This window comes from Carassius carassius, chromosome 35, assembly GCF_963082965.1.
Source record: "Carassius carassius chromosome 35, fCarCar2.1, whole genome shotgun sequence".
NCBI classification, from domain to species: Eukaryota; Metazoa; Chordata; class Actinopteri; order Cypriniformes; family Cyprinidae; genus Carassius; species Carassius carassius.
Window position 1 is genome coordinate 1,495,198 of NC_081789.1, and position 22,152 is coordinate 1,517,349.

Sequence of the window (22,152 nt, forward strand, 5' to 3'; positions counted from 1 at the left end):
GCATTTCATGCTGCTTCATTTCCTGCTGATGGTCTACATGACGAGACTAAGTTGAGTGGAATAAGTTTAAACAATATTGAAGCTACAAACACAATGTACAGTAAATACATTCCCTCTTTTGGTAAGACAGGCACTGTTATTTCATTTCCAGCATGTAGAATATATGCACTATAATTTAAAACGATGACTTGTGTAGTATTCCAGCACTAGTCAAAATGTTTGAAATACTGCACATATAAAGAGTGAGCTCCTGGTTCACTCCCATTGAACCGTACAGCTATCTGTCAGCTTTGGGTTGTGAAGCTCGTTTCCACCATGCAATTAAAAAAAAGTTGCAATTAATTTTTTATTTTTTTTCTCACAATTTAAGTTTAAATCCCAATTCCTACTTTTTTCCCTTCATAAATCAACATTTTACATCTTACATCTACAACGTCTATCGCAATTCTGCATTTATATCTCACAAATTTTGAAATGACGTCTCACTACGTTTAGCAATCCTTTGTTTATATAGAAGAAAGAATTGAATTGTGAGATAAAAAGTCTTTAATTGTTGCATCACATGGCAGAAACAACCTTCCATATGGGAAGAAAAACTTTTATGAAAAACAAATGTACATGAGTTTTGGAAATCAAACCTAAATAAATATGCATACTTAAGAGAGGCATTACATGTGAGGCCTAGAATAAAGAGGCTTTTCTTCTCCAGAAGCAAACCCCTCCAGCACAGGAATATAATGTTTAGGATCATGCTTGCTCCTTCCTGGAGGCGTCTGAAGCAGCAGATGAGGAATATGTTTTTGGGGTTTAACAGAGGCCTCCAGCGTACTCATCCTCGTCTTCCTTCAGCGGCACGCCTCCAGCATCTCCACTGGCAGAGGCTTTCTTCTTCCCTCCTCCAGGCACCGGCAGGCTGATGGCAAGCTTTGCATACTGGAGAACAGGCCAGACGAGTTATGAAGTCAGTGTGGCATTGATTTCATGTTCAGTATTCAGCATGCACTCAGAGCACTGACTGAAGCATGTAGACTTAACTAGCTAATATGACAATATCAAAGAGATCATTCACAGACTGATGGCTTCAGAAGCACCACAATCTGTTTATTCCTAAGGGATGAAATGATCAATTATGACTGAGATTATGGGGGGGCTGAAGGGAAATACACTACTGGAGACGAGGAGCAACAGATTCTCTCTACACTACTGTAACATGCAAAAGAGGCCAAACCTGCCACACTCTTGAAAGGGTGAGTGAAACAAATAAGAGATGATAATGAGAAGATTAGAAAGACTGAACTAAAAAAAAACAGTAACTAAAGACAGTAACCTAAGGTAACTGTGCTCTGGCAGACAGCTAAGATGCAACAAACTGACAAAAATCTAATTAATAATAATAAAATAAAATAAATAATAACCTTTGTTTATGTCTTTTTATCTTTTTCGCCTGCACTTAACCAACTAACACTAGCACTTTTCCTTTTCTTGTCTTTTAATAAAAAAAATTAAATAAATAAAAAACCCTACCTATGCGTTCTATATTAGACTAACTGAGACTTGTCATGGCACTTGTATACTGTTGTTGTTCTCTTGTTGACCTGACTGCTTCTATTGTTCTCATTTGTAAGTCGCTTTGGATAAAAGCGTCTGCTAAATGATTAAATGTAAATGTATGTGATTTTTAGGCTAGACACTACAGGCACAAGTAAGGTTTTTTGTTTTTTTAGCTTTCACTAGTGCAAAGAAATCTTCCAAAATACTGAAGCATTTATTTTATTGAACTTTATCGATTCGCTTCTGTAGATTTCAGTTTCAATAAATATATTTAAAGGCATTTTCTCAAAATGAATCAGAAATCTACACTTACATAAAAAATACTGTATCTATATTCTTAAGGTTTTTACAGAGGGATTTGTTCATATTTGATATGCCTGGTTTTATGATTGCACTTTTATCTATTTGCATCTGCAGATTTAATTTTTCTCTCTTATACCAAACATTACAGATTTATATATATATATATACACATTTTATAAAAAAAAAAAGCTGATTTTTTTGTGTGTGTGTGTGTTTACAGTATTTTCTGATTTATGGAGTAATAAAAACAGAAATCCAAAATCCCCTCTGTAAAAGCCTTTACTATATCAACATTAAACAAGAATTATCAACCTGACTTTAACAGATCTTCAGATTTCTGTTCTGAAAACGTATGCAAATTAGTGCATAAATAATTAAACCATGCCCCATTTGCATATTCAAACAACTTATCAGAAACCAATGCCTTAATGTGTCGTGATTAATCAGCTGGAGAGGATACAGTTAAATGTATTAGTTACGAGCCTATATTCACCTTATAAAACTTAATTTAACTCAATTAAGCTACATTGAATGAAGCCTCTCAGAAAGGGTTAACTAGGTTTCGGAGCAAATATAGGTTACAAGTTATTTCTCTTTAATAAAATACATTGTTTTCCTATTAACTGGAGCACCTTGCGGTTCCTTTAATATGTTATCTAATGTATAACAGATTCTGTCTCTACTGAAGGATCTGTGCCACTTCACACTATTGATATGAATGGTGCTGTAGTCACATGTGGAGAGATGCATGCTGGGAGACTCACGTCGTTGTCCATGTATCTGAGCAGCGGTGAGGTGCAGACGCGAGACACCTGCTCCTCGTCCTGCTCATCGTATCCCTGCAGAAGCTGCTCCATGGCCACGCAGTCCTCGCTCCCGCTGAACCCTGGGATACTGTAGCTCTCCCGCACACTCTTCTCCGCCGCCACATAGTCTCCTCTGTGCAGATGCACCAGCACTTGTGCGATGGTTTTCTGAGCACAGAACAGGACACGGTCACGTGTGGGAATGCACAGGCTTTACAGCTCCGTAATGAGGACGCACCTTAAAACACGTGGGATAATTCTCGATCTCTTTATACATGTTCTTCTCCTTCTGAAGGGACACCGCGGCTTCTTCAAACCTGTAACGAGCATCATTCATCTCGTATCAAACTCATTTACATTTACACATTTAGCAGACGCTTTTATCCAAAGCGACTTATAATGAATGTGACCCTGGACCAAATACAGTCTTAAGTCTCTGGGGTGTATTTGTAGCAATAGCCAAAAATAATATTGTATGGGTCAAAAGTATCAGTTTCTCTTTTATGCCAAAAATCATTCGGATATTAAGTAAAGATCATGTTCCATGAAGACATTTTGTAAACTTCCTACCATAAATATATCAAAACTTTATTATTGATTCGTAATATGCATTGCTAAGAACTTCATCTGAACAACTTTAAAGATGATTTTCTCAATATTTAGATTTTTTTGCACTCTCAGATTCCAGATTTTCAAATAGTTGTATCTCAGACAAATATTGTCCTCCGAATAAACCACACATCAATGGAGAGATGATTATTCAGCTTTCAGATGATGCATACATCTCAGTTCACCCTTAATTATTATAAACGTTTTTAATGCAAACTAGATGACTGATTAAAATGAAATCCAAGTAAGAAGAAAGCAACAATTACTTCTGCTGTCTAACGAGAAGTCTGGAAGCTTTGCCGACGAGCTCCACTGCTTGTCTGAGTCTCTCCTCGTTCTGAGAAAACAGGAAAGGTCAGGAGTGTTTGTGTGTAGCTGCTCCTAAAGTGTGCGCTGTTCGCTGGAGCCGATACCAACCTCGAACACTCCTGCTGCCTGCTGGTACAGATCGACCGCTTTCGCCAAATCCAGCGCCTCGATCAACCTGCAACCAACGAGATCACCGATAACTGCCTCGGGTACCAGCTACACAGAACGGCATGTAATTACACAATAAGTGTAACTGTAATCAATTACAGCTACGGAGAAAAAAAGGTTACTATCTATTGTGCATCCCTCGTAATCAGTTGCATTACTTTAATAAAGTATTAAAAAAAAAAAAAAAAAATCACACTACTTATTATTATTTTATTTTTTTTAAATAGGGTAGCTTGTAAGGTTTAAGAAAAGCACACACTTCCCGGCTCGGTCCAGGGCCATGGCGGCGGTGTCTGGGGTGCCGTTCTCCACATACATCATGCTGGCCTTCTCTATGTACTGCACAGCCTCAGGCAGCCTCTGCATGTCCTGCACACAAACATCTCAGATCTCAGTCAAGCTCACGTTCTCTCTTACACACACACACAAACGTTTGTTTTTGTGTAAAGTGTGTTCATCCCATAGGTGTAATGGTTTTTATACTGTACAAACTGTATATTCTATGGCCCTACACCAACCCTACACCTAACCCTAACCCTCACAGGAAACTTTCTGCATTTTTACTTTCTCAAAAAAACTCATTCTGTATGATTTATAAGCGTTTTGAAAAATGGGGACATGGGTTATGTTCTCATAAGTCACCCTCTCCTTGTAATACCTGTGTCATACCCATGTCATTATACAGAGTTGTGTCCTGATATGACACACACACACACACACACACACACACACACACACACACACACACGGGTCAAAGACGTTAAGATCTCCACATCAAAAGAAATTTACTAAAGTGTTTTATGTCCATAGAAAGCACATTAAATGTAAGTAAAGTGTCAACTTTTAAGGTTTTAAATACGTTTTAGGAGAACAAAATGTTAAATAACGTCACATTATCATTCAGTGTAACACAATATTTATATACAAATTCAAACAACATGCTGATTCTTACGTGTACATATTAATATATATATAAAATAATAAGGGAGCATATTCATTTTGAATGTGTTTTAAATGAGTAGAAAAAATTCTTGATGAACAATGGGCAAAACCTAGGATAGTGGCAAATATATATATATATATATATATATATATATATATATATATATATATATATATATAAATACAACTTCAATTCGCATTTGGGATGAAAGTAATGAGTCTTTTATTGTCATAAATTGATTTTTGTTGTAAATATGCCTGACGAGATCGTTACACCAAATTATATTTTAGTGGGTCTCTTCTGTAAATAAGGGGAAAATTTATAATTTTTTCTGCCCAGAAAAACAAAATAATTTTTTTTTTTTGGAAAAACATCAATTTAAAGCAGTATTTAACCCTTTTTCGTCGTTGACACACACACACACACACATTATATATATATATATATATATATATATATATATATATATATATATATATATACACAGTACAGACGAAAAGTTTGGACACACCTTCTCATTCAAAGAGTTTTCTTTATTTTCATGACTATGAAAATTGTAGAGTCACACTGAAGGCATCAAGGGCTATTTGACCAAGAAGGAGAGTGATGGGGTGCTGCGCCAGATGACCTGGCCTCCACAGTCACCGGACCTGAACCCAATCCAGATGGTTTAGGGGTGAGCTGGACCGCAGACAGAAGGCAAAAGGGCCAACAAGTGCTAAGCATCTCTCGGGGAACTCCTTCAAGACTGTTGGAAGACCATTTCAGGTGACTACCTCTTGAAGCTCATCAAGAGAAAGCCAAGAGTGTGCAAAGCAGTAATCAAAGCAAAAGGTGGCTACTTTGAAGAACCTACAATATGACATATTTTCAGTTGTTTCACACTTTTTTGTTATGTATATAATTCCATATATAATTCCACATGTGTTAATTCATAGTTTTGATGCCTTCAGTGTGACTCTACAATTTTCATAGTCATGAAAATAAAGAAAACTCTTTGAATGAGAAGGTGTGTCCAAACTGTTGGTCTGTACTGTATATATATATATACACACACACACATATAGTCCTCAGAAAATCTGAATGATTGTAAAACAAGTCGAACTGAAGAAACTCTTGAGAAACAAGACAGTCCTCGCTCACCTTCAGCATCATTCCTGCCTGCTCGAAGGCCCTGTGTACAGTTATAACAAAGAGCAGAATCACACAAAAACAACGATTTGGCCAATTAACAACCAGATACCTGCAATCAACATGAGTGTACTCACTTGGCAGCATGAAACAGACTGACCAGCGAGTCAAGGACAAACACAGTGGCACGGTTGTGTTATTTTCAGAGGAACTGATGATGTTGAACAGACAAAATAATCAATCAGTCTATCAGTGAGAGCAGAGAGGATACGATCTGTGGTTGGTGTGAGCCTCGGCCTCCAGTAAATACGCTTCTTTCGCCTGCTCCAGCTGTCGGGCGTTCTTGAAGGCGACCGCTGGAGAACAAGAGAAGAAGATCATCATCATCATCATCATCATCATGAGCTCAGATCTCTGGACATCATCCTCATCATCATCACTCACCTGCTTTAGCGTACTCTGCAGCAGCGCTGTCATAATCCGGCTTCCACTTCATCAAACTCGTCTTCAGACTGAGATTAACACATTCACACATCACTTACACATTCACTTCACATCCACGCGTCTCTCCGTTATAACAGCGTGTTAGTATATATATATAGAAACGTTATGATTTGTACAAGTCGCTTGTAATAATCATGTTTCGATGATAACACGAGCTGATGTTATCGTTATAGTAAACATAGACTGGCTTTACTTACTATTTCTCAGCCTTGGCGATGTGCTCGTGAGCTTCGTTGATTTTTTGCGCCATTGTGTTAAATAAGCCCTTTAAACATGAATGATTAAGATTAATAAATGAGTCGGTTTTCTGCGGATCAAACGCTGCTTGTTGTTGTTGACTCCTGATGATGACGACGCTAACGCTTCCTTCCGGGTTACCACGTCATCTGCGTACGTCACCTTACAGCCCTCGGCGATCAATATTTTGCTCTATATTCTACATTTAATTTTATGTTAAATTAAATTAAATTATATATATGTATGTTCAATATATTTTTCTATTTCTATACAATATGTTGAAATGACGTTTATTTTCACTGGTTGTAATATGACCCCCCCCAAAAAAAAAGTTTATACTTCAAAACGTTTAGGTGTCTATTGAGATTTGAAATAAAACCGCAGAAGACTTTCACTTGATACATATATGGAAATTCAACTCGACAACAAAACGCTTTAAAATAATTTTCCCGCGATCACAAAAGACGGTGATTGGTCCATCATTTTGACCGTTGAGAAAAGTAACATTTACCACGTGACACTGCTTGTGCGCTGCGCTTCTGTTCGTCATTGACTTATAACCGAACAGAAAGACTTAACTTCAATATCAAATTGAATTAATATTCGGAAACTGACGAACGAATTTCAGAGTTAAGACATATCAGAACTGACTAATGAGTTATTATTCAGACGCCAGGAAGGTGATCAAGTTGTTTCTGCTGCCCTCTATCGGCCAGACGCGGCACTACAGGAGCTCGCGTTTAAAGCATATTTTGTCAAAAATAAAATCTAGATAAACAGTGAGCTCTTTTTCTGCATTTAGGTATAAAATCATTTAGTTTGTCACACTGCAATAGACTGCTTCAGTTGGGTTCAAATTAATTGTAGTAGCAAGTAAACTAAAATCACAATATTCTTCACTGAACTACTTTCTCAGTCATGGTTTGTGGATCGGGCAGCTTAAAACTTCACTGCTGAATTATCTGATACATGTACACTTATAAAAACAGGCACTGCTGTGTATACTCGATTAGACATGTACACGAAACACAAAATATACAAAGAATCACAAATACAAGCACATATTACATGATTGGCATTTCTTTAATAAACATTTGCCAAAGGGGGAGAAAAAAATTTTTTCATACAAAAAAAAAACAAATCTCCTTGAAGTCAGTTAAACGTCTCTTAGTTTTCAGTTTTACAATGGCTGCGTGGGAAAGACCGCTTTGATCCGTTCACTCGTTCAGTTCAGAAGTGCTGGTGAACTCACACTCGTGACAGAGCCCTTCATTACTGAACCATCGGAGCGGAAGACAGAAACAAAAACTAGAGGAAAGAAAAAAGAAGAGGACTTCCATTACTGGTCTTGTACGTGTGCAGATACAGCACACCTTCGCTTGTTTCCACATACTTTATTCAGTAGTGCAGAACATCATTATAACACTAGACCGTCCTCACGCAGATAAAGGAGACGCGACGCTCATAAAAACACTTACCCTGCACACTCAAAGGTAGGGTTTTAATTTAAAAGACAGCAGTAGAATAGATTACAAAAACACAATGGGAGGGGAAACAGCTCTGTGAGATGATGTTACGAGCTGTTCCTCGAGCGCCTCGGGGTCATTACAGACCCAGGTCTGAGAGCCGTAGTGCTGGTCGAGGTCTGATGATGATGATGATACACCGCACAACTTCTTGAGCACTTTCTCACTGAGAAGAAGGAGTAGCACATTTCTATCAGGACACTTTAGTTCGGTCGTGGGCTGTTTGTTCACCCAAAAATACAATTTCTGTCATTGATTACTCGCCCTCGTGTCGTTCCAGATCTGATGTCTCACCGAGAGTTTTATTGATTGATTTTATAGGGTTAGAGAGCTCTCGGATTTCATCAGAAATATCTTAATCAGTGTTCTGAAGATGAACGAACGTCTTACAGGTCTGGAGCGATGCGAGGGCGAGTGATCAATGACAGGATTTTAATTTGTGGGTGAACAAACCCTTTAAACCAAAGGTTGCCTGACAGCATTGCTCAAAACATTGCCTCATGTATCATCAGCCTTAGAGTCTTCCGAGGCGTCTGGAAAACCTCTGGGATCTCGTCAGAAAGGGAGTCCTCTGCCCCGAAGTGCGACTGTGTTGACGTGAGGACCGTACCCGAGCGTGAGGGACTGTGAAGGAGAGGTCCAGGCCTGTCCTGGAGGAGGAACAGGAGGCGGTGCGCTGTGATTGTACTCGAAGCGATGGTCCTGGTCTCCGCTGAAGAGCGCTCCGGCTCCGTGAGCGAAGGCCTCGGGGCCGAGAGGAGGCTGAGGGGGCACCATGTGGCCGAGGTAGCTGTCAGCGAAGCCGAACGGCGGCGGGGGGCAGCTGAAGTCCAGCTCCGGAGCTCTGGGAGCTTCTCCTGGAGCCGTGGAGGACGTCAGAGCCGGATTGGGCTCGGGGGCCTGTCGGTAGTCCAGGTCTGCGCAGGGGGGCGGTTCTGGAGGTTCTGGGGGTCTCTGGTCCGGCGGGAGAATAGAGAGAGGATCTAGAGGTCTGGAGGACGAGCCGCCGACTTCAGACGCTGCAGAAACACAACCAAAGGACGAAATATCAGTCGACATTCATTTGGCCATTAACTGTAATAATCCAGTGAGATCTGTTCATCATCCAGAGAAACAGAGCACACCGAGACAGACTCAATCCTGAAGAACTGTGTCATGAAACCTTCTTGCAAAGCTACAGAGCCGTGCCAAGTTTGAGGCACTACCCGTTTAGTGCAGAACAACTGTGATTTATTGTGGCAAGCAGAAAAGACTTTCTTTCTCTAGTTTGCTGACACATGCTGCGGAGGAGCAGTTCACCTATCAAAAGAAACTGTGATATGTATATAATAAAGGTGGTTCAGTGCATTTTCCGCTAGTCTTGTGTGAACTACGGCATGCAAAGATCAGAGTAACGTGTGAGCGATATTAACACCATGCATCTCTTTTATGCCAAAAATCATTAGGATATTAAGTAAAGATCATGTTCCATGAAGATATTTAGTAAATTTCCAACAGAAAACATATCAAAACTTAATTTTTGCATTGCCATGAACTTCGTTTCGACAATTTCAAAGTCGATTCTCTCAATATATAGATTTAATTTCTTAAATAGCTGTATCTCATCAATGGAAAGCTTATTTATTCAGCTTTGAGATGGTGTATAAATTTCAATTAAAAAAAATGAACCCTTATGATGGTTTTGTGCTCCAGGGTCACATATATATGGTCATAATGATGTGTTTATTAGTCACGCTGAATCAATGAAAGCAGTTAAATGTTCTCTGGCGTCGGATGCAGATGAACTGCTGGTCACAGACAGAAGCGTGCGTCAGATGTTTGATGAACCGTGCAGCTGTAGTTGAGACATCACCTGGAGATACAGGGCTGGGCTCCGCTGGGGTCTTCTCCTGCTGGACCGTGAGGAGCTGAGCCAGGAGCATGGTGACGGCGCTCTGTGTGTCTCCCAGCGGCTGCGGGGATGGAGGTGAAGGAGGCTTGGGCATGGGTGGTGTTCGGGGCGGCTGAGGGGGTTTGGGGAGCGGAGGCGGCTCCGGGGGTCTCTCCGACTCCAGCGGTCCGGGGGGCAAGGCCTGTGTCAGCTGCTGAAGCGTCTCCAGGCTCAGCTTGGATCCCCCCGGAGCGCTCTTGGACTGCAGGAGGTTCAGAAGCACAGCCAGCTGCTCGGGGGTCAGCTGTGAGTTGGGGGCTTTGGGGTCTAGAAGAAAGAGACATGTGAAGATTAAACCGTTCCCTTATTATCAAATGAAACGTGCTGCGTCGCCTATAAACACAAACTGACTGAACTGGTTTACAAGTCCAAAAGTCTGTTTCCATGTCTGCAACAAGACTGTGGTTCTTGTCTAGAGTGTGTGACAGACACAGAGCGACTAACAGCAGGAGGATGAAGGTTTTACCCAGCAGGGCTGCAGTGGCAGCAGCACTCGCACCCTTATGTGCTCCGGCGGAGGAGAAACCCTGCGGGGTGTTACTGCGGCTGTCGTCCAGACCCAGCTCCTTCCGAGGGGCTTTAGGAGCGCTCAGCTCCTCCGGCATCTGCTTCTGCCGCCGCCGCTTCTTACTCCACAGCTCATGACAGTCCTGCCACAGAGGAAGACTAGAGAGAGACAGAGACCGCATCACAATCAGAGGAGAACACGCCTTTATTTACATAATAATAATAATAATAGTGAATTATGACTTCAAAAATTCTAACTTTTTCCCCTGCCATAAAACTATTATATATATATATATTTTTTTTTTTGTTCCTGGAATGAAAGTATATAATGAAATGATGAAATAAAATAAATATGAAATAAATTAAAAGAAATAATGAAAAGAATGAAATAAAGTGAAATGAAATAATGAAATAAAGAACTGAAATAATGAAATGATATAATGAAAATGAAATGAATTGAAATTCATGAAATTAACTGAAATGATGAAATGAAAAGGATATAAAATAATGAAATAACTGAAATAATGAAGTAAAATAATGAAGAACAAATAACGAAATGGAAAAAATGTAAAGAATGAAATTAAATGAAATCCATATGAAATAATGAAAATAACTGGAATCTTTAAATGAAATAATGAAATGAAAGGAAACAAAATCTGGTATAGTATGGAAAAAAGTATAATAAATGGGGAGGGGTGAATGATAAATGGCAAACAGCAGGATGTCATACTCTGGGGGGGGCATCTTGGTGGGGTCCACGTCTTTGAGGAAGTCACTTCTGAGAGCTTGTTCTGCAGTGCAGCGTTTGCTCGGGTCCAGCGCAAGCATGTGGTCGAACAGATCCAGGGCCATCAGAGGAATACTGAAACATTCATGTGATAAAGATATCGCTCAGCACTTCAACTTAACTCAAGCATACAGGTTTCTTTACAGCTCTGAAGCTTCCTACACATCATATCAAAACAACCACCACCAGAATGACACGATTACCACTGCAAACAGAAAGACGATACGTTATGAGGACGCTGATTAACAACAGTCTTAAACCCTGCCACAAAACACGACACAGAGAGAGCATCCGTTACACACTTACTGCAGAACCTCTTCATTTAATGGCATTAGCACTAAAACGATTCCTATCTTTATCAGTAAACTAACAAAAATAACAAGCTCACATTACAATTCTGTCAGAACTGCCCAGAAAGACCTGAAGGCAACATAAGAGTCAAATAAAACACAGCCAGTAGAAACACTGAAATAAGGTGTATATGGATATGAGTTTATGATAATAAATGTAAGAAATGTTTAAGACCAGTTAAAGACAAGTTAAGGAATAAATTGTATGGAAAACAATATTCAATATGGTCTCGAAGTGCAAACATATCAGTAACACTAAAGTTTATAAAAGCAAGAGATATCCATTACTTTTGAATTCATTTCACAAAAATTAAATCACTGCAAAGAAAGTGATCATCTTATTAGTATTTTTGACGTGTCCTCCCAGTGCAAATGTCTAAAGATTGTTAAATTGTAAATGTAATAAAAAAGGTCTTGTTTTATGAGACATTTATGAAAAAGAACAAATATCTGCCAATAGCTTCAGAAAAATCGACTTAATTTAAAGTTTTCAATCTCTACTGACAGCCATTTATTCCTGTTTTAAATTCATAAATTCACTTGATTTTGTTCAGTTTCTCAGAAAACAATCAACTTCATATTTAACTTGCATCTACAAGTAAATTGATCTTAATTTAAGGATATTTAGATATTTGAATTCGAGGAAAAAATACTAGCGCTGTCCAATGATTATTTGTGATTAATCACATCCAAAATAAAAGTTTTTGTTCACAGGATATATGTGCGTGTACTGTGTATATTTACTATCTATATAAAAATACAGATGCATATTATATATATATATATATATATATATATATATATAAAAAAAGTATATGTGTATATGTGTGTATATATATATATATATATATATATATATATATATATACACACACACACACACACACAAACGTAAATATTTCTAAATATATACTCTGTGTTTGTGTATATATATACACACACAAATAATATACACCGCACACACACATATATTTTCTAAACAAAATCTTTTATTTTGAATATGATTAATTTAATTGTTTGACAGCACTTCTAAACACTGAGGCAGATATGTTTTTGCAGTGCATGCAACATTTAATGCCATGACTTTTTAAAAGCCTGTATATTAATTTAACCCTTTGTTGTCATGAGCTGTAAACTGGTTTGATTCATTTCTGATTACTCACAAAGCGAACTCCTCCCTTAACCTCCGCCGGTACTGTTTCTTTGGTTTGATGGTGTTGAAGTAGGGCAGCTTGATCACGTCGGGCCACACAGCGGGGCACGGGCTGCCACAGATACGGCTGGATCGGACACACACACACACACACACACACACACACACACACAGGTCAGCTGAATCTCAGACTGTGAACGGGAACATCCCGTCTGGATCCAGCTCCTCTTACCTGATGAGCTCCAGCTGAGCCAGCTCCTGGTTGGCCTGAAAGATGGGCTTCTTTGTGAAAAGCTCTCCCAGGATGCACCTGTGTGACAGGCAGGGTTTAGACAGGTGGAGTCTGGAGGGACGTGTGTATTAACAGCTCTGTTTCCTCACTCACCCACAGCTCCACATGTCTATGGCTGGCGTGTACCGCTCTTCTCCCAGCAGCAGCTCGGGCGGACGATACCACAGAGTGATCACTTTATTAGTGTACGGCCGGCTGGCGAACACACACACACACACACACACACACGGGACAGTCAGAGTCTGCTCGGTTCACTCGAATCATAACGGCTTGCTGAATCACACGGAGAGACGTACCTCTCTTCAGAGTTATACAGACGAGCCAATCCGAAATCTGCCAGCTTGATCTGACCCCTGCAGGACAGCATAAGGGTCATTTTATGGAAATTGAGATTAATAGAGAATCTGAAAGCTGAATAAATCATCTTTCCACTGATTTATGGTTTGTTAGGATCAGACGATATACAACTATTTGAAAATCTGGAATCTGAGGGTTTATTAAACACTGAGAGAATCGCCGTTAAAGTTGTCCAAATTAAGTTCTTAGCGTTGAATATTAGCAATCAAAAATTAAAGTTTTGTTAATTTAACTAGTCTTCAGAACACAAATGAAGATATTTCTGATGAAATCCCAGAGCTCTCTGACCCTCCATAGACAGCAAGGGAACTGAAATGATCTCGTACGGCTGATTTTCTTTGCATGGAAAGTTGGGATTATTTTAAATATTTCGGGTTCGTTTCACTCCCATAAAAGCCGAAATGATCCCAGAGGCTGAAAACAAAGCCCAAGTGAAACACTGACTTGTTGTTGAGCAGGATGTTGGAGCACTTGATGTCTCTGTGCAGGAAGTTCTTCTTGTGGCAGTAGTCCAGTCCCTCCAGCAGCTGCCTCATGAAAGACTTGATGTGGCTCTCGTTGAAGTGCACCAGACCTGACTCCAGCAGACCCATCAGATCGTGGTCCATGTACTCAAACACCAGGTAAAACGCCCCTGAGAGCAGAAAACAGTTATCACACAACCAGGAGACACTCTGAGCCAAAGGATGGGTCAGTCCCAAGCAATACCTTTGTCGTTCTTGAAGTCTAAGGCGTCCTCCTTGTCAGTGACGATCTCCTTCATGTTGATGATGCTCTTGTGGTTGAGCTGCCGCAGGATCTTGATCTCTCTGATGGCTGTGATGGGAAAGCCCTCCTTCTCGTTGTCCAAACGGACCTTCTTGAGGGCCACCAACTCGGCTGAATACACAAAAGCAGAAAGATAGATGAGCTACATTAAGTGACTAATGGTCTGAGAATGCATTAGCGTTCAAATTAAAGCACTTGAGCACGGACTTCAATATTACTGTTAAGGGCGTTTGAGAATATCTCACCGGTGTCTTTGTCCTTGGCTTTGTACACCTGTCCATAAGTGCCTTCTCCAGTGATCCCAATGATCTCAAACTTGTCCACGCACCGCTTTCCCCAATCGATCTCCGTCTCCTTGATCTCTCCGAAGCGTGGGCCACATATTCTGCAGACAGACGCAGGTGAGGTTTACCGCTGCTGCCCTGAGAGTAGATGTCTCGGGAGGAGTGTTTGACTACATACTTGGGTCTCTTGCGTGGGACGGGCATCTTCCTGTCATCGGGCGGGCTGTGGGGCGATCCAGGGAGCTCAGGAGGAAGAGGGAGGTCTGCCAGAAGCTGACGGGCTTTCCTCTCGGGTTTCTTCTTCCCTGTGATCGCTGAAGACTCCTTCAAGACACTGGTATTGAAAAAAGAAGCCATTAGTGGAACTACGGAAACGAATACACAGTGTGGATCCAAGGTTTCTGCAGGTCCTCAAGACTTAATATTCACCCTTCCACAAATTAAGACCTTAAAAAGGTCATCAATCAGAGCTGAAGGTCATGGCATTAAATGCCACATGCGCAGTATTTTTTGTCTTGTTTTACAGAACAAATATCTGAACAGCCTTAACACAAGATGCATGCACTTGAGAAGTAAAATGAAGATAGCTGATGTCTTGTTTTCTGAGAAATTAAACAAAGCTAAGCGAGTCTCTGCTTAAACCCAGAATAAACATCTGTCAAAGGGCTATAAAAATGAAGCGTTGATTCTCTGAGCCCGCTGGCAGATATTCGTTTTAATAATAAACTCGCTACATTTTGATCCGTTTCGAAGAAAACAAAACTTCTAACATAATCGTGCTTCTCTATTAGTCTTTAAGACACCTGCACTGGAAAACAAGACAAAAAACAGAGAACAGACCTGAATCTGATCAGAAGATATAATAAAAGCCCTTTTCATGTTTTAGCTATGCTTCTTCTTCGTAAAAACAATTAAAGGAAATGTGTTAGAAGCTGTATTTTCAATACAACTAATTTTCAGCACTCTATTCAAATCACATTTCCAATATACACGGACTCAATGAACTCCACTTTATTTAGACTTTAAAAAGTCTTAAACTGACCTGCAGAAGCCCTGGGGAAGGGTCTGGAGCTCAGTGTTGGAGACGCACCTGTCGTCTCCGTCCAGGTGATCCAGATGGTTGTGTGTCAGAGGAAGAGAGGCTACGGCTGGAGCAGATGCTTTCTCTCGCTCCTTCTTCTTCTCCTCCTTCAGCTTGGCTTCTCTGCTGGACTGAGAGGCGTCTGAGCTCCTCTTGGCGGGTCGCTCCACAGGAGACTGCGGCTGACTGGACGCCGGGGTTCTGGGGCCCTTCTCGGCCCCGGGCGGAGGCGGTGAGGGGGGTCTGGTCTTCTTGGTGGTGTGGTTGGTGACGGGGCTGGGCTGAGGGGTGGAGGCGCTGATGCGGGCGGCTTCGGCAGCCTTGGCTCTCTTCTGCTTGCTGAGCTCGGCGGCCAGGCTGCTCTTCAGGGTCAGGGAGCTGGGGGACAGACTGGAGGGCCGACTCTGGGACCGTGAGAGTCTGTGACGGCTGCGTGAGCGAGAGTGACGTGAGGACTGGTACGGGCTCCTGCTGCGAGACTTTCCCGTCCGCCTGAGAGCCACAGCACAATTCATTCATGACAGGGATCCCACACATTTTACATTTGTATTTCTTTGCATTACATGTGTCCCTGCAGCACAGAAGCAGTCATCAGTAGCACAGGTTTATTTGTAGCAATAACCAACAATACATTGCATGGGTCAAAATTATCATGTTCCGTGAAGATATTTAGTACAATTCCTACCATAACTATATCATTTTAATTAGTAACATGCATTGCTAAGAACTTCATCTGGACAACTGTAAGGGTGTTTTCCTCAATATTTTTAAGGTTTTTTTTTTCTTCACCCTCAGATTTTCATGCATCTTAGCCAAATATTTATGTATAAATCTCAATTTTAAAAAGAAATGTACCCTTGTGGCTGGATTTGTGGCCCAGGGTCATATATTTGGTATATAATACAGTCATCTAATATTTTTAATTTCTCTGAAAGACATTAACAAATAGAGCCCCTAAAAAAATGTAATAAAAAAAAGACTATTACATGCAAATAATACACTTTTTTTTTTTTATGAGATTTTTTTTATTTGCATGTAGTTTTATATAACCTATTTCCTTTTAGGGGTGGGCAATATGATCAAAATCTTATTTCACGATAGGACTAATTTTATATCAAGATACGATATATCAAAGTTATTTTTCTTTTAAAAAGATTCTTATGATATTAAAATCTTTGATACCATAGAATTGATGCCATAAATGTCTAAAATTTTTTTTCTATTGGAAATTTTGGAACTTTATATTCATCAAAGAATAAAATTAATTAAAATACTGCGCAGCACGACTGTTTTCAACACTGATAATAATCAGAAATGTTTCTTGAGCAGTAAATCATCATATTATTCTGATTTCTGAAGATCATGTGACGCTGAAGACTGGAGGAATGATGCTGAAAATACAGCGGAGCATCACAGAAATAAATTACACTTTAACACAGATTCACACAGAAAACAGATTTAAATTGATTTGAAAATATTTCACAGTTTTTACTCGAGTCTTGATCAAAAATGCAGTCTTGGTGAACAGAAGAGACCGCTTTCAAAAACACAAATCTTACAGAGCCCAGTATTGTGTACGGTAGCGTGTGTGTTCGGACCAACATCAGAACATCCACATCATTTCTGGGACATTCAGCTGATGGTTTCTTTACTCCAACACAATATTCAAGCACAGAGATCAGACAGACTTGGGTTTGCTGGTCTTATGAAACCACTTACCAAAGGCTTTTATCTTGTTACAGTACAAGCTGCATTTAAGTGATCTGAGCGTCTTCAATCAATAAACGGAAAGACAGAACTAATATAGAACTTATAGCACTTTTCTGTGACTGTGAAAGTTGTCCATGTGATAAAGTTTTGTAATTGAGAGTGGACCTTCTGTGACGCAACACAAATTTCAAACCTCATCTGACAATAAAGTTGTATCAACATAAAATATTTAATCACCAAACAGGATTTAAAACAGAACCCGCAAATGTGCTTTGTGTTCATCCTAAACAACACAGCATTTAACGCTGAAACACTTGTAGAGTTTACTATAAACAAGAGAAGGGGAAATAATCCTGAGTTCACTGTGCTGTCTGCTTCTGCAATCATCCTCCAGAGAGAGGAAGGAGTCTACGACTATGAGGACAAACGAATCAAATCAATTGTCTTCTACACCTCTGTGTTGACTAGAACTAAACAGCTGAAACAAATAAAGGTTGTGTGGTCTTTAACTGCAGTGAAGTCCACAACTGTCAGAAAACATCAGCACAATCGGACACTTCTACGGACTGGGAACTTCTCATTTCAGATGTTATATTACATTTCATTTATTTACATTTAAGCTGAAGGAGTGTGAATTTTAGTGATAGTATAGTGAAGTGAATAGTGTGATAGTGTGAATAGTGTGACAATCACAGTTTCTAATCGCGATGTATCCTCTTTGCAATTTAATTTGGATAAATCGTGCAGCCCTAATATCGGTCAAATCGGTGCATCCCTAGTTACTGACCAACGCATAACACATTTAGACTCTCTACACAAGACTAGAGCTCAACCGATATTGAGTTTTTTGACAGCCGACGCCGATATCTTGAAAAGTAAAAAAAAAAAAAAAATAACTATATATATATATTGGCCAAACAGAAAAACTTATCAGAACATGCCGATATTTGTAAAAATGCCCAATATCGGCCGATATATACACACTATGAGACTGCAGTCTGTGTCAGGAAGAGCAGTCACTCACCTGGGCTCCGGGCTGGGGCTAGGGCTCTGTCGGTAGGGGCTCCTGGAGCGCTGGACCTCGCTCTGCTCGTGGCTCGGGGACCGCCGCCAGCGCGGGCTGCTCGGGGAGCGCTTCCTCTTCGACACGGTGTAATTACCGTACAGCTCTGAATCCCGCGCGTAGCAGCTCGAGCTCGGAGACGGTCTCTTAGACGGGCTCCTCCTGGATATAAACGGGTAGTTCGTGTTCGGAGACTGGTGTCCGTAGGAGTAGGCCGTCGCGAAGGGACTGACGTCACCCGCCGCTCTGAAGCTCGGGCTGCTCCGCCGGTAGTCGTCACGGTAAGCTTGCGGCGGGTCCCTGTACGCGGAAGGAGGGTCCTTCTGGGATTTGGACTTGCTTTTAAGTCGTTTCGAGTCTTTTTTGTCGGCTTGGGCCGCGGAGGAAGGCTTCCTGCCGTTGCTGTCGTGATTCCTCTTTAACGCCGCGTCCCGTTCCCGGTTCCTCTTCATCTGCTTCTCGTCTCTCCTCCGAGAGGAGTCGTGTTCGCTTCTGTCCCGGAGCTCGGCTTCGCTCGCGGGCGGTGTGCCGGTTCTGGGCGACGGACTCCCGGAGAAGCGCTCGGACTGCGAGCTCACGTCGTCGTACTCCACTAAAGTCCGGACTGCTCCGGCGTAAAGCGCCTCGTGCTGCTGCTTCTCCCGGTGCTGGTGCTTCTGTCTCCGGGAGGAGGAGGACGAGGCCGGCCGCTTCCCCCGGTTTCTCTCTCGGCGACTTTTGCTCCGTCTCGCCCCCCTCGGAGTCCTCTGCGGCGGGCTTCTCCCACGGCCGTCGCGGGACACGACCTCCGGGTTCGGCATTGAAGATCCCGCTCTTATCGCTCGCGTCTCAATCCCGGTGTTACACAAAACAACACATCTGAAGCCTCGTCGAGCGCTAATCTAGCACAGCTAAGTTAACCGTCTGTGTGTTCACACAGCGACCGATCTCGTCCGGATCACACCGAATCCACCGCACACAACCATCCTAACGCACACCGATTAACGTTACATTAATCCCTAGAAAGGCTCAGGAGTCGTCAATAAAAGCCTCGAGTTGTGATCTGATGTGATGAAGAGCTTGTGTTAGCAGCTGTGCTAATCTATCAGATCCGCCTAACAACCGCCTTTAAATACGCTTCCATGGCTCGGATCGCGCGGTCCTCCCGGTGAAGAGGCAAACACGGCTCGTTTCTGCGTCTGCGGTTTCTAAAGAGAAGATCCCGTCGAAAATGTCAGATAAATCCCCACACTGACGCGGGGCTCAAACTTCTCGTCCTCTCACACCGACTCACTAACACGGAAGTAGCACACATGCAGCTCAGCGCGGAGTTCAGATCGGCAGATTCCACACTACGCAGAACATCAGCATCCCGTTTAGTCCGGGGAGTCTGATTTACGTTGCATTTTGCATCTAAATAGCATCTCAATAAAAATAAATAAACCGCTGCTGGTTATAGGACTGAATTAAGCTGTAATCATTCAAAGCAAAAAAACAAAAAAACAAAATAGCGAATCGAGCGCGGTAGGCCTTTGCTCTCTGAGGCCTACAACAGATTTGCTCGGGCACTTATTAACTCCTAAAGCGCGCAGACACACGCCGCTGCAGCAGGGGGCGCCACCACGGGCTCCTGGTGCACACGTCTGTATAACAGCTGAGAAACGAAAGTGTCAGCATTCTGGTTTCACGTGGCGGTGATTTACAGTGTCTTGTGCATTGAATGTTTGTTATTTTTCATCAGTAGGTTCAATCTCTTGGAAAACTAGAGAGGTTTTCCTCAGGTCTTATAGACAGACTGACCTTTGGCTGATCTGCTGCTGCATAAAAGGGCAAATGAATGTTGTAACTGAAATAAAACCTGAAATGTTACTCAATATTTGCTGATTAGAGAGAAAAAAAACTTGCAATAAATGGATTTTTATATATAAAAAGTTTAGCAGATCAAGAAATTCATGATTTTCAGTAAATAAGTCAAAGCACAACTATAGGATATGCTTTTAATGAGCATTAATATGATTTCATAATTAATTGAACATCACACAAAGTTAATAATTAATATAGAAAGTAATGCAAGACATTTTATAACAGTTATAGAGAAAAATACTTTCAAAACAAGTAACGGAGCATCATAAAAAGGATTGTAAAATTAAAATCATATTGCATTTCATATGTAGGATATATATATATATATATATATATATATATTTAATAAACATAATAATATATAAATATATATTTCGGTTTAGAATTTTGATTTAAATTCTTTAATTTAGACATTACTTTTTTCTTTTCTTTTTGACAATAATGACTATTGGGTAATTACAGCATATATAAAGAGGTAAAACTAACTGTAGTAGCGATAATATTTCCACTGGTCACCATTTCATAAGGGTTGTTAAACCAAAATAACCTGACCTCAGTTCAGTGGGATCAAAAATTATTGAAAAAACACAAATAATATTGTCATTTATTATTTATTTAAAGGTACCTATTATGCAAAATCCACTTTTACATACGTTTAAACATAAATGTGTGTTGGCAGTATGTGTACACAACCACCCTACAATGATAAAAATCATGAGCAGTGTCTCTAAGTGTGACGTCACAATTTACAAGCCCCACCCTCGATATTTGATTGACGGTGGTGTTTGCGTGACTCCACCCCACACACACACTCTAATAATGTTCATCTTCACACCAGACTCAGAGCATTTAAAAGTAGCATTGATTCAAGTAAGAAACATCTTCTCATTAGTGCTATAGAAGTTGTTTAGTCCAGACAAGTAAGTGAAAATCGCACAGCTCTGTTCTGGAAAAGGGGGCGGAGCAGCAGCTCATTTGCATTTAAAGAGACATGCACAAAAACCCCGTTTCTGCTTCCACTCAAAATATACATTATCAGAATAATATCATAAATGATCTGTGGGGTATTTTGAGATGAGAATTCACAAACATGTTCTAGGGACAGCTGAGATTTATAATACATCTTGTAAAAAGGGGCATGGTAGGTGTCCTTTAAATAATTTAATTTAGACAATTTAATTTCTGTTACTTCCAAAAATTACCTTCACAGTCAGAAATTTAGGAACTTAAATGTAGTTCATTACTTTACAGTTCAGGTTAATACATAAACTTGAAATACTACAGACTACTGAGAATTAGCTATGTATTCTGTATATTTTATTTTGTAATCATAATTGTGTTTTTTAACAGAACCTTCCTTTTAAAATGCACGTAAATTCTGGACACACACGGCCCGCACACACGAATGGTAAAGTCTTTGTAAGCAATTAAATTTAAGTGATGGATTTATTTATTTTGTTCTCCCTTCAAGTTGCTAGAAGAGCTTTGAAAGTAATTACTAAAACAGTTCGTCTTCATTTCCATTTCACAAGAACGACTGCTTATGATTAAGTCCATGATCTGCCATATACTGTATCATGTTTCTTTTGTACTAAAATACAAATATACAGAAGCTTAAAAAATGTAAATAATAATAATAAAAAATATTTCTTGACCACAAAATAAATGTAAAAAAATAAATGAAAATAAATAAAAAAATAAATGTTCTCTTTCTTTAGAGTTGTGAGAAAGAACAAAACAATTTGTAGGATAAAATTTCAGTTTTGACCGGAAATGGGCTTCCATGCAATACAGAGGTATAATGGGAATAAAAGTTAGTACTGAATATAAATAACATTCTTGCGAATAATAAAGCACATTTAAATTAGAAACATTTATTTTTTGAAATGGCTGAAATAAGCTTTCACAATAACAATACATATAACAATATACAACGATATT

General features: G+C 40.3%; 2 protein-coding genes across 4 annotated transcripts; both read right to left on the reverse strand.

The window, feature by feature from the left end:
- Window positions 1-761: 761 nt before the first annotated feature.
- Window positions 762-6,688, reverse strand: napga (N-ethylmaleimide-sensitive factor attachment protein, gamma a). The gene is made up of 11 exons (XM_059524255.1): window positions 6,522-6,688; window positions 6,265-6,332; window positions 6,092-6,176; window positions 5,958-5,975; window positions 5,833-5,863; window positions 4,006-4,115; window positions 3,687-3,753; window positions 3,536-3,606; window positions 2,899-2,977; window positions 2,619-2,828; window positions 762-933 (listed from the first exon to the last, which is right to left on the reverse strand). Exons 1-11 carry the CDS (start codon window positions 6,572-6,574, stop codon window positions 808-810), a joined length of 918 nt encoding a protein of 305 aa, XP_059380238.1. The 5' UTR covers window positions 6,575-6,688; the 3' UTR covers window positions 762-807.
- Window positions 6,689-8,383: 1,695 nt separating this feature from the next.
- LOC132115862 (cyclin-dependent kinase 13-like) lies at window positions 8,384-19,809 on the reverse strand. Of its 3 annotated transcripts, none has more exons than XM_059524250.1 (14): window positions 18,331-19,809; window positions 15,606-16,088; window positions 14,694-14,852; window positions 14,477-14,616; window positions 14,172-14,342; window positions 13,908-14,097; window positions 13,403-13,459; window positions 13,200-13,301; window positions 13,047-13,124; window positions 12,825-12,941; window positions 11,255-11,386; window positions 10,484-10,683; window positions 9,940-10,284; window positions 8,384-9,106 (listed from the first exon to the last, which is right to left on the reverse strand). In XM_059524250.1, exons 1-14 carry the CDS (start codon window positions 19,167-19,169, stop codon window positions 8,643-8,645), a joined length of 3,477 nt encoding a protein of 1,158 aa, XP_059380233.1. In that variant the 5' UTR covers window positions 19,170-19,809; the 3' UTR covers window positions 8,384-8,642. The 3 variants fall into 3 exon arrangements, with proteins under 3 accessions (XP_059380233.1, XP_059380234.1, XP_059380235.1); XM_059524251.1 differs by having other exon boundaries at window positions 14,694-14,849; window positions 18,331-19,808; XM_059524252.1 differs by having other exon boundaries at window positions 8,967-9,106; window positions 10,462-10,683; window positions 18,331-19,805.
- Between the last annotated feature and the right edge of the window lie 2,343 nt (window positions 19,810-22,152).